The following is a 13651-nucleotide window of genomic DNA, read 5'->3' on the forward strand; positions in this document are numbered from 1 at the left end:
AATGTGCTCATAGAAACCATCTACTCTATCCAACATGGTAATGGTGAACAGTCTATGTGGTTCGATGTTTTAATCTTATGTAACTTTTCAAAAAGATTTTAATAGCATCCATAATTATTAATGTGCTGAACACTCTATCTAATACGGTAACTAATGGTATACTTATATGCCATTAGACAATTCTAATTAGAGTATCTTTAGAAAGCACATTGTCTTTTTATCCTCAATCGAGCTCAATAATGTGAGCTTATCACTTGGATGGGTATTGAATGTAACGTAGGCTTATCACCTGGATGGGTACTGAATGCGATCAACTCTTCGGGCTATTTTTCAATTTATTATGCTTAAAATTGAAGAAAGTGATACACACCATTTATATGAATTAATCTTGTTGTTGGATTATGGGGTCCAGCGATCTCCCTTAGGGACTCGGTATGTCGATTCATCTGGGTGGGGTATCTCATGGTGGATCAAATTTTGGTGTATGGCAACCCAACCTGCCAAGGCCCAATGGGTGAGGTATCCCATGAAGGCTTTGCGAAGCCCCTTATGTCCACCTGTCACTTAGTACGAAACTCTGCACTACCAAAGAGAATAAGAAAATAGAGTTGCGTCTTCACTATCACCTATAGTTTTTAGTGTAGTAGTAAGCGCTTGATCCTAAAAACAAATTGTTAACCTTGAATTGATCCTTATTTTGAAATGACAAAACATTAAGCTAAATAAACTTATCAAGATTTTGAAAAAGGATTTATTTAGTACATTTATTAAGTTTTATATTTTGCTACTAAATAAATAATATGATTTTCAAAGCTTAAACAAACCTTTCTTTGTTTTCATATTTCTCAAACCAAATCTATCTTTAAAAATTATTTATTTGAGCTTAAATGAAAGTTCAATTGTTGTTTTTAAAGTGAACTTATTCATTTTGGACTTAATACAATTTTGATAATATTGGTTTTGAGAAATAGATTAACTTAAGAAAGCTGTTTTACAATAATAAAGTTTTCCAACATCGAACTTGTTTTATTTTTTTGTATTAATTCACAAAGTCTTAATATTTGAATTTTATATGGTTGGAAAGATCTTTGAGTCTAATTTCTAATGGATTAAACAAAATCAAATTCTAAATTTTCTAAGAAAAGATTTTAAATTTTTACTAGACATTCTGTAGTTGTCAAAAAATTGCACAAACTGTAAGTTTGAAAATTCACTATAATTCATACACAGTGAATTAGGTAATGAAACCTTAAATGGATAGAAAGCCCTTTAAGTCTAGTTTCTAAATCTTGAAATGGTTTGTGATTTGGATTTGTATAACTCAAGTTATGATCAAATTAGTAAGTAGAGTATAAAAAGTGAAACTACCACCCAACATGGACAAGATCGATCCCCTCTAGAAGGGATCGATTGGTTTTCAAACAGAATGTTCCCAGGATCGAAAATCCAGAAAATGGATCGATCCCCTACAAAATGGATCGATCGGTTAGGCTATTTTCAAAGGAAAATTGGTTCAAAACATGAACCAATCGATTCCTTAAGGGAGGGGATCGATCCCCTGAACGTCAAAATCACTCCAATGACTATTTTATCAAGGATTCAACAGCTACTTTCACTTCCCAAACACTTCCAACAGCTACTTATTCAATTTCTCTATAAATTGAACACTCTAACACACCAAGAAGATTGATGAATCAAGTGAGTAAAAGCCAACAAACCATATTTTCATTCTTTCAAAGAATCAAGAGTTTTTATAGCTTCAAAGTCCATATCTTTGTCTTTATTGTATCCAAATTATATTTGTTGTTCATTCATCATTTTCTTGTACTTACACTTAGCAAACACTTAGCCTTAGAGAGGTTGTTCTATTGTTTGCAAAATTACCTTGATATACAAGGGTGAAAGAGAACAAGAGGTGAGGTATCCTCTTGATATTGTAAGGGTAGAGGTTGCTACCTAAGCTTTGAAAAAAAGATAGAGATTTAGTACAAGATAGGTTTGTATCTTGTAAGAATTTTTCTTCAATTAGTGGATTGAAGCCTTGGTGTGGACAACCAAGAGAGAGGATGTAGGTGCATTGTGGAAAAGGACTAAACCTCTATAAATCATTGTGTTTGATTTCTCTATCCCTATCTCCTTATAATTTATTGTTGTTCATATTTGATTTTAAGTTTATTAATTGTTATTGTTTGCATTATATTTTCATCAAAAGTGCTTATTGTATTGATTTCCATTCAACTATATTGAAATTATTATTTGAGAAGAATTTGGAGAGATCCAATTCACCCCCCTCTTGGATCACCATCTAATCTATAAAGCTAATTCTTGTTAAATGATAGTTGTAGAGACGAAATTGAGATTGGCGACTTTATAGAATAACTTAAACTATATCATGCATGTAAAACAAAATCATGCCATGAAGGTTATTTTATTAATTTCAAAATTTAAAGTCTTTTTCAGAATATACAACAAAGGATAATATATAATTGGTCAAATATAACCCCGAAATGACTTGTTGCCGACAAGGTAGCTAAATCACATTATACCCCAATCAAAATATTTTCCTTCCCAAGCATCATCATGGTAGCTTTCACAATAGGCACGCTTTAATCAATCCGATTAGTGATTTGTATAATTTAAAAATACTCACAAAAATTGTCAGACCACCATTTAATTACAATAGAAATATACAACATCGAAAGCATATACAGAAGGTCAAGTCTATCCAAATCATGTAATTTAATTTGTTATGAATATTCAGATATTAAGGCAATTTTATTAGTTAAAAGGGCTTTTACAAAATTAAATGAATTATTAACAAAATGTGTAAAATTTAATTATTGAAATTGGGCTAAACAAAATATCCAAATAATTCATTTATCACCCATTTAATTAGGCCAAATATTTTATAGAATGGAGCTATCAATTTTGGACCCAAAATATTTTACAAAAATAATTAACCAAAATAGGCTTAAGCAAAATGGTTAAAATCAATTAAATTAGGTTTAATATTTTAATTTCAACAAAATTGGCCTAAAACAAAATGACTAAAAATTTAATTCCACCAAAATGACCTAAACCTAAATGGCCCAAATGAAATTAAAATTAAAATTGGCCTCTAATTTAAATTAATGTGATCCAAAATCAAACAAATCTATTTGTTTCAAATTAATTAACCAAATAGCCAAAATTACTTAAATTAATGACCCTAAAAATTTAATCATTGAATTTGGCCTAAACAAAATAGCCCAACAATAATAAAAAAAAAAACCCTTTTAATTTTCACCAAGTGGTCTAAATTTAAAAGGTTCATAAGGAAATTGCCTAAAAAGGGAAAAATAGCCAAACATGGAAGGGAAAATCAAATTGATCCAACAATAATGAAAAACCCTTTAATTTCCAAAAAATGTCATAATCTTGAATAGCCTAGAAAGAAATTATCTGAAAAGGGAAAAATAAAACCTAATATGGAAAAGAAAAAATTAAATTGGCCTAAATTATAAAATAATTGAGGGCTAAGGTGCAATTCTTCTCGAACTTTTCCTTTTTTGATTTTCCTGTTTTTGGCGCATATGCTAAGGGTGTGTTTATCGCGTGTGCCCAACCACTAAAAAGGCTGATCACGGCATGTGTGACACACACGTAATGGGTGGGTTAGGTGACACACACGTCCATGACAACAAAATAAAGGTATACAATGCATCGTGAGTATGTCTCTGATACCAACTATTGGTTTTAGCCCAAAAGTTCATAGAGTTACTAACATAATTTAATAAAAACTAATACTGACTTGGATGCGAGCGAGAACTCAATCTCACTAAATCCATGTCCATAGAATTAATGCTGCCATCACAAGCTCTCTATTGCCTACCTCGAAGGTCAGATTGGAAACCTGCACAATTAAAAGAGAGAGAACTACTCTCTGTTTCTCTATTCTGAAGTTATAAAATTTAATAGACTAACCTCATATATATATAGAGAAAAAAGTAGGATCTTCCTTAATATGTTAGTCAAAACTGACCTATCTCTTATGAATATATTATAATATGATACCACGAGAATCACACTTAATTAAAATTATACTATAAATTTCAATATATTATATTATGATATCACAAAAATTACTCATTAATTAATATAATATATCTAATATATAATTACTTTGTTAATCTATCAATATAAAATAAATACAACATAAAACTGATAACTGATTGATATATAAATATGGGATAAACCCCCGTTTTTGGTATGACATATACACATAAGTGAGAACATTACTGTTTGAGCCAATGCTCAAAGTTTATTTGTGAACCACTTGTGGATTTATTTTAATTAACTTTTGATGCCATAGACATTACATACGAGTACTTATTTTTATTTATTTTTAAATAATAGCTATATATTAAACACATAGTCGCATATATTTTGTACAAATAACTTAAATTTACGTATTAACGAAACTTATATTAATATGTTTATAAAATTTACATTGAATTAGAAATTTTCCTTATAAATTGAATAAACTTTATTAGTCATATAATTTTTTAATGAAAGTCTTTTAATGTAATTAAAATTCTTATTATAAATTGAATAAATTGTATAAATATTTATGTAACATATAGCATTTAAAATGGTAATATGGAAATATATGAACAAAACTATTTATTTTCATCAGTTCAAAAGAATTTCAATATGAGTGTTTATATATATATATATAATATTATAGATAATAGAATTTTTTTATTATCACGTTATGAAATTTTTATATTTATTTTTAGATAATAATTATATATTAAACCTATAATTTCATATATTGCACAAGTAACTAAAATTTACATATTAACATAAACTTTCATTAACATGTATATAAAGTTTACATGAAATTAAAATTCAATTAAATTCATTTAATGAAGGGCTTTTAGTGAAATTAGTATTCATATTTATAAATACAATAAAATTTATTATATCATTACTTGTTAAATTGAGGTTCATAAAAATTGTATGTATAATTCATAGGATTTGTTTTTATGCATTAACAATACAATTTTTTTATTTTACAAATAAGGTTAAGAAATTATCATATGTGTTATTTATTTTTTAATTAATTTTAAAATTTTTAAATATACCTTCGTATATGTCACTCTTCTATTCTTGTTTGAGGAGTTTAAAAACTGAATAAATTAGACAAATTTTATAATTCATATATGATTTTCCTAGAAAGGCAACCATGATTGCTTTAATCATCTAAGCACTAACTCTTATTGTTTTTGCTATTCTTAATTAAGAGACGTAATCTTCAACAACTCCTTTTTCCTTTTACTAAATTCGGAGTCAACTATCATAAAAAGAACAATTCAATCAACTATCGTACCACTAAATTTAAACTGTTGAAAGTGATTTTTTTTTTTACTTTTTTTTTTTTAGGTCTTTTCTCATATATTATGCTAGTAGATTTTTTTAATTAAAAAAATTTTATTATCATAAATACAATGTATTTTTTATACAAAAATAATAATTTAAATATAAAAAAAATTTATAAAAGTTGAAATTTGAACTTTAAATTTATTAAATATAATTTTCTAAAAGTAAATTTCAATTAAAATTTTAATCTCACAAATTTGATATTATAATAATTATTAATCATGTAAAAATTCCGTGATAATTTATATTAACTGAGTCCATGACCTATAACTTGGCTCAAAAAGGAGATTTACAATTATCGGAGGGAGAACAGTGGATCCACATATGTTAAACAGTGGAACCGCATGCACACAGCAACTGACCCTTTTTCCTTTCAAGCCAATTAACAAAACTGTGACCAATGACCGAGCAAGGGGAAGAAGAAGAAGTAGGAGAAGGTAGAATAGAAAAACATCAAGAAAATAAAAATAAAAAGCGTACGATCTCTCATTATTTCCGTTAAAATTTTAATTCAAGATTCAAAATCTTGGATGCCAAATATCTTTTCGCGAAAGGCTGGTTGGATTTCTTTGAAATTTTTAGCAACAATTTAATCAAGATTTCAGTTAATCTGACGGTTCATTGATCGAACTAATTGACACCTTAATGCAGAATTTTATATTTCTTGATATTGTCTCTTATCGTTTTCTTTTAAGTGATAAAATCAGAAATTGGAAAAATCTTAATTTGAACTGTTTAAATGAAGATTCCACGATGTGATGTGTAATTTATGGAGCTGGTTTTAATTTTGCTTATTTTCTCTGCTACACTTCCTGTAGAAAGAAAAGAAAAAGAAAGGAAAATTATCATGAAACAGTGCTGCTGATATTATAACTTTATTTACATATCTTTTTCAGGTTAAGTGACGGGGCTCCTAACTGCTGTGGAGCTCTGTAATGAACCTGAGAGTTGCCATTGATTGCTTTTGAGACACCAATGAAGCGATATGTTAACATTCATGACGATGAGTCACAAGAACTTTACGTTGACAACCGAATTTCTAACAGAAAATATACGGTATTGAATTTCCTTCCTAAAAATTTATGGGAGCAGTTCAGGTATATTTTACAAAGTTTTGTTTTCTATTCGACATTAGTTTAATAATCCGAATTTGATTAACATTGTGCTTCCCTTGGTTTCATTAGGTGAATGAACAAAGGTTCTCCGTTGACTTATCATGATCAACTGTTTGCTATGCTCATTTTTTTTTTCACACATAAATGTTCTTTTGCTTATACAGTGATCAATTCATACCTTCTACCTCACTGATAATTGACTATTTTAAGAATTGCCACATAACATGACTGAACGGTCCTGTTTAGAACTCTTCATGGTTCCAATGCATTTTCTGATTCATTAATCAATGGTGCATGATAATTTGTTTGGGAAGGGATACGTTTCCTTTTTCTGCTTGAAAGTTTTATCTATTAGCATTTCTCAGGCTCACCAACTCTTTCTAATATGTCTATTACTACTCATTTCAGCCGGTTCATGAACCAGTATTTCTTATTGATTGCTTGCCTTCAGTTATGGTCGCTAATTACTCCAGTAAATCCTGCTAGTACATGGGGTCCACTAATTTTTATATTCGCAATCTCTGCATCAAAAGAAGCATGGGATGATTAAAACAGTTATTTGTCAGACAAGAAAGCAAATGAGAAAGATGTGTGGGTTGTTAGGCGGGGCATTAAGAAACATGTAAGGGAATTTTCAATATTCTTTTTTCCTTTGATTATTTGATATTCCTAGAAAACTTATTTATTTTGAATTTCTTTGCGGTGAGTCAACATAATTGCATGTTATCTGGTGTTGTTTAGGTTTGCTTACTATCATGTTTCCTTTTAAACTTTTTAGAAGTAACTGTTTGCTTTCTTTTTCTATTTCATTTGTGATTGTGAGAATAATTTGCAGATCCAAGGATAGGATATTCATGTTGGTAATATAGTGTGGCTTCGTGAGAATTATGAAGTGCCTTGTGATCTTGTTTTGATTGGTACCACTGATGCACAAGGCCTTTTCTATGTTGAGGTGAATATGTGACTTTTTTTAAAATTGTAAAATGCTGTAAATATTAATTCAAGGTTGAAATATCAGTGGACGGGGAAGGACACCAAAAAAACAACCAAGTTATATGAAATTGAGAAAGAGCGTTCTGTTGTTAAAGTTCTGTTAGATTGAATGAATAGGTTCGGGTACCTTCTGTGTTCTGATTTTGTTAGCAATTTAGATACAAGAAAATCTAAATCAGGATATGATTCTGTTTCATTATTTTTTTTAAAGCCTGAGTGGGTTGAATTCTTCAGGAAGATTGTTTTATTAAAATTTACAGATTTAAATTCTTACCAGAAATGTAATTGAAAGTTGGACGAAAGCCTACCTCTTAACATAAAAGAAGAGAAGAGACTTAACATATAACATTGTTAAGAATGCTTACGTTGTGTGTATCAATTGTACTTTTAATTCTTTTGCATCGATTGACCGTACAAATTGTCTTGTAGACTGCTGTGCTTGATGGTGAAACTGATCTGAACACAAGGGTAATACCCTCTGCTTGCATGGGAATAGATTTTGAATTGCTGCATAAAATCAAGGCAAGATTTCTTTTTAGTACCGTAAATTCAAAATTTGTGTGTTTTAGACCAAACACACACCCGTGTCTTTTGATCTTTACATGTTTTATCTTCTTTTTTAGGGTGTTATTGAGTGTCCAGATCCAGCTAAGGATATTAGAAGATTTGATGCTAATCTGCATTTGTTTCCTCCATTTATTGATAACGATGTGTGCCCTTTAACCATAAAAAACATAATTCTTCAGTCATGCTACTTGAGGAACACAGAATGGGCTTGTGGTATGGCTATCTACACAGGCAAGTTCCTATCATATGAAATTTAAAGGTCACAAACAATTCATATCATCAATTTATCATTCTTGTTTATTATTAATCCTTTTTCCACTTGATGTTTAATGCTGGTGTAGAGAAAAGCTAAAAAAATGATGAGAAAGAGCTGAGATACAAAAAACTATAAACTCATGGTTGCAGAAAAAAAATTAGTAAGCAAAACATATTCGTTTGATGGCTGATTCAAGTCAACAGTATCTTCGAGGAAAATTTATACATTGGATTCAGAATCATATCATTTTAGTTTCCGGAACTTTCTAGTATTCATGAACATGTAAAATACAGGTTGTGGTAATTTTTTAATGTGTTTTGGCCATTCCAACACAGAGATTGAGTTTGGAAACAAACCATGATACTTTAGTAATTTTTTCTGGTGGCCTCGGGAGGGCACTGGTAAATAAGCTTCATCTAGTATTCGATCAATTTATAAGGAGATTTTTGCTTCTAGAAATCATAACTTTGACAGTGTTACATACATATATCCTGGTATGTAGTACAATCTTATTTTATATTTTCGCCCTTTATTAGTATCTTTGTTATACATACGCATTTTGCCTCATATCTGCACCTAGTGCAAACCCTTTTTTTGTAACATGACTTTAGCACCACATTCAATGGCGGACTGTCGTGGAAGCTTGGCCCCCACAAAAATTTTGAAGCTTTGGAGGCCCATGGCAGAGACAATAAAATGAAGGGTTAAAATGCACCATAGACAAATAGAAGAGGATAAACTAAAAAGCTCTAGGGGATCAATCTGAAGGTTAAGGTCTAGGCGTCTAGTTAACAAAAAAAAAAAAAAATTTAAAGTTTAAGATCTAGAGTAGTGCACACGGTGATTCAGGTGATAAATTAAAACTAGCATGAAACATCAATAAAAAAAAGGGGCAATTGCATACTTATCAGCTAACCGATTTGGCCATTTGAGACTTAAAATTTTGGCGTGTTTCTTTATCTGAGCAGGTGTTTAAGGGCAATTGCATAAGCAATTGCTGTGAGTATTTTCCAATCCTTTAATATATATATATATATATATATATATATTATAATTATTATATATAAAAATTAAACTAAAATTGAATTGACTCTCACATTAAATTATTTTTTATTAATTTTTATTTTTTAATCTTTAGCTTAATTTTATATTATAATTTAACACGAATTAAAATCATATTATTTATTTATTTATTTATTATACCCACATTTATTATTCACAAATTCTTCAAAGTAATAGATATTAAGTCACATTTGTGTAAATTTAAAAAAAAATTAAGTTTTCAGCAAAGTATCAAAAGTAAAAGTGTAACTATATTGTTTTTATTTTTACTTGATTGCATTTCTTTATGATCTTTCTCTCTTATTCTTTTTTTAATTTGATAAAATCTCAAATGAATTATGTTAATTATTGGATTCTTCATTTTCTTTAAAGTACTTATGTTTGACATATATAAGATAAATGTAGATATAGAGGTTGGACAGGCCAACTATAAAAAAAAAAACCTTAAAAAAAAATGCATATTGTATTGGATACATAGTGCATCTGACATTTATTTTTAAGTTTGAGTAACATAGCAAATAAAAAAATATATAATTTTAAATGAAACCTCCAAAATAAAATGTCAAAATCTGTCTCTGATCACATTGATGGGTTAAGGATGAGATTTTGACAGATGCATTGATGACGCGATAGCTTATCTTTTTTAATTTTATTTCATTCTAGATATTATCTGTAACTTGTTTGCTACATAATTTTGTGAATGTTTCTGCATTATTTTGTTCCCTCAACTGGCTTCCTGAGTTTCTACTCTCTGTTTTTGAAAAATGATTTTTGTAATCCGTAGTTCATTTGATGGCTTCATTTGTCATTCTGATGTTGTTTACATCTGTTCTACAATTTTTGAATTATTTATTCCATTGTCAGGTAATGAAACTAGGTTGGGTATGAGTAGGGGCATAGTGAAACCAAAGCTAACAGCTATGGATGCCATGATTGACAAGTTAACTGGGACAATATTTCTTTTCCAAAGAATGGTTGTTATGGTTTTCGGTATAGCTGGGAATGTGTGGAAGGATACAGAAGCAAGAAAGGTTGACAGAGATTTCAAATTGCTAGCTTGAGTTTTTCATCTAGTTTTCATCATCATTAATCACATATTTATTCTTTAGGTTTGGTAGACAATCACATTTTGCTTCCTTTGTTTTTTCCCCAAGCTCAATAGGAATTTGCATGAACTTTATGCTTTTCAACTGAATACGAATCTATATTACCCTTCTCCTTGTAGGGAACTTTTTGATGTAAAAATTGACTAGTTGCCTTGATCTTATATCAGTATTTCTTTATTTCAATAGTCTCAAATTTTGACCTCTTGAAAGGACTTTTTTTACTGCTATCTTTGACGTAAATCCCCATTTAATCCAAAGTCAATTTATATTTTAAGATTAAATTTTAAATTTTTTTAATTTATTTTTGGTATTATATTTAGGTTAAAGTTATTATTATTAAAAACAAAAAAAAAAGAATTGTTTTGTTAAAACTTAAAAATGGTTTAATTTTAATTGAGTTGTTGAATTGAAAGTGTTTTAATTAAAAAAAAAAACTATAAAATCCAAGATTAAAGTTGAGTATTTATGTATAATTTTTACAAAGATTAGAAAGTATTTACAAAAAAAAAAAAACAAAAAAAAATATTAATAAATTTCTTTTAGAATTGTCGTAACGGTTTTGGGGTTGCTCGACGAATTTGAAAATAAAAATAAAAAAACGAAAAATGGAGTCATCATCAATATTTTTTAGCTAAGTACGATTGATCACCTATTAAAATTTATCATTTTAATAAGATTTTAAAATTAATTAAAATTTATTAAAAAGATAATTTTATGATTTGTGAAACAGTCTGAGTTCGGGAATCAATTATGCATGAGAGAAGATTAGCACTTCCACAGTGCCCATTTAAAATGGTACCACTTAATTACGTGTTATCTTTAATTTTGATAAAAAAATAGTCTCATTTTCGGTATTTGAAAAATAATTTTGTTGATTTTTTCATTTATTGGAATTTTTTTTAATTACTATTTATTGTTTCATTTTTTATTTAAGAAAAATAAATCAAAACCTTTTTATTGAAATAATTCTTAAAATGTTCCAGCACATTGGTAACATTAGAAGAACTCTTTCTCACATGGAGATTTCTTAGGCATCGCTTCTCGGAATACCTTAAAATCTCATCTTCATAAGTTCAAATTTATTTTTCATAAAAAACTATACCATGCATGTAATGCAAATGATAATACATTAATGTACACATTTTATTTTTTTTATTTAGAAATTTTACTAATTTTTATTAATATTTTCATTAAAAAATGAAGAAAAAAAAGAATTTTTATTATATTAAAGATTTTCTATAAATATCCCAATACACTAATCATATTTTAAAAAATATTTTTTCACCTAGGAATTTCTTAAAGCATATCTATTCAGAATATTTTTAAAATTTCGTCATCGAATAAAATTTTTTTCTCATTTTTATTGCTTATTCTTAATTTATTAGTTAATTTTTATTATTTAATTTTTTAACAAGAAAAAGAAAATTTTTATTGTATTAAAAACTTTTTTATAGATACTCCAATACATTGGTAGTATTTAAAAAAAATTTTCTCATCTAGATTTCGTAGGTATCACTACTTGGAGTACCTGCGAATCTCATCGTCGGATAAAAGTTCCCTTTTCTTATACTTTTTATTAATTTATATTATTAGAAAGTTCATTTTTATTAAAGTTTATTTTAAAATGAATAAAATTATAAAAAAATTTAACTATATATTTCATCATTTAATCTAACAAATATAAATATTTTAATATGCATAAATATTAATAAAATAATATATAACAAATATTTTTACCTGAATCGGATCGGTCAACGGTCTGGTTAACATGTGTCTGGTCAGGTCGGCAGTTCAATGTCAGTCTAGTTTGGTCTAGGCCGATTCAACTAGACTAGTCAGGGGCCAAAGGGTGACTTAGATCGTTGGGTCGATTGTGTGGACCCCAAGTCGGGTCGATGGATTGACGCACGGATCCTGGGCTTAAAACGGTGTCGTTTTGGTGTTTAAATGAAACAACATCGTTTTGGGGTTAGACTCCTATATAAAAGTTAAATTTTTTTTTAGCATTTTTGTCCCTCTCCCTAAAAAAAACTCTCTTTTCTCTTTTTCAGAAAGGCTGGGGGCCGATGGCCATTTGTCATAGCGACTGTCGTGGTCTTTACCAGCGGTGAGCTCCAACCATTGTTGCCAGTGTTGAAAAATTTTTAAAAATATCAAAATGCTCCTATCAACTCCCTGAACCAAATTTGGCCTCCGTTTTACCAAAAGAAGACCCCAATGGCCTAAATCTACTCTTGAACTTTCGGTCAAAACTCTCTTTCTTTTTTTTTTTTGTATTCTGACTTGTTTTTTGTTGCAATTGATTTTGATTGATTTTTTTTGTAGGTATTTTTGGTGTTGGGTTTCCCGTTCCAGGGAATTGTGTTTTTTTTTTTTTTTTTTTTTGAAGAATAATTTTTTTTTTGGCAGGTTTCCTCTTTTTTTTTTCTTCTTTCATTTAAGTTTTTTCAGGAGCTCTATTTATAAAGCTCCCGCGATGGCCCTGTGCCTAGGTAGGTGGCACAGGGCTTGGGAAAAGGGGTTGCCATGTACGGCACCCCATCACCAACCTCTTTGCCCCCTCTTGTTTTTTCTATTTTGTTTGACTTTGGCCTTGTGCTTGGGTAGGTGGCACAGGGCCTAGTAGGGGGCAATGCCAATGGTGCTATGCACGGCACCAGACACCCTCTACCTTTTTATTTTTTTTCTTTTCTTGTATTTTTCTATTTGTCTTTATTTTTTTTTCTATTTTGTTTAATTTAACAAAAAAATAAAATAAAATAAAAAGTAGGCTGGGCTTAAATAATGAAATCGATCATGAGTCTAAATCAGATCTTAGGCTAAAAATCGAGTTAAAAGTCTATGACAAATTTGGTGTCTACAACTGCCCCTTTTTACGCATTATTGAGGATCAAGAATAGTGCAAAGACAAAGACATCAATTTTGTTCAGAGTCAAGATATTTTTTTATTTTAGTTTTTTAAACTAATCAAAAGAGTTTTCTTATAAAATCGAAATGCTTCTTTTTCTTGAAACTCGACAACTTGAAACTTTAAAATCTGAAAAAGGCTCCTCTCAATAAAGACTCAACAACTTTAAAAATTTTTATTTTGAAAAAAGTTCCTCTCAGTAGAGGTTTAACGAAAATAAATT

The 13651-nt window shown here is 29.0% G+C and overlaps 1 protein-coding gene across 1 annotated transcript in view; it reads left to right on the plus strand.

The window, feature by feature from the left end:
* The first annotated feature begins 5821 nt into the window (after positions 1-5821).
* The window catches only part of LOC111281592 (phospholipid-transporting ATPase 2-like), a 29051-nt gene continuing 21221 nt past the window's right edge, over positions 5822-13651 (plus strand). Inside the window, exons 1-5 of the mRNA XM_089760403.1 lie at positions 5822-5858; positions 7406-7488; positions 7959-8051; positions 8153-8327; positions 10279-10445. Of these exons, the coding sequence (XP_089616529.1) occupies positions 5822-5858; positions 7406-7488; positions 7959-8051; positions 8153-8327; positions 10279-10445 (555 nt within the window). The remainder of the gene's footprint in view (positions 5859-7405; positions 7489-7958; positions 8052-8152; positions 8328-10278; positions 10446-13651) is intronic.

The sequence above is a fragment of the Durio zibethinus genome, chromosome 5 (assembly GCF_047325235.1).
Source record: "Durio zibethinus cultivar Kanyao isolate XHJ-2024 chromosome 5, ASM4732523v1, whole genome shotgun sequence".
Taxonomy (NCBI): domain Eukaryota; kingdom Viridiplantae; phylum Streptophyta; class Magnoliopsida; order Malvales; family Malvaceae; genus Durio; species Durio zibethinus.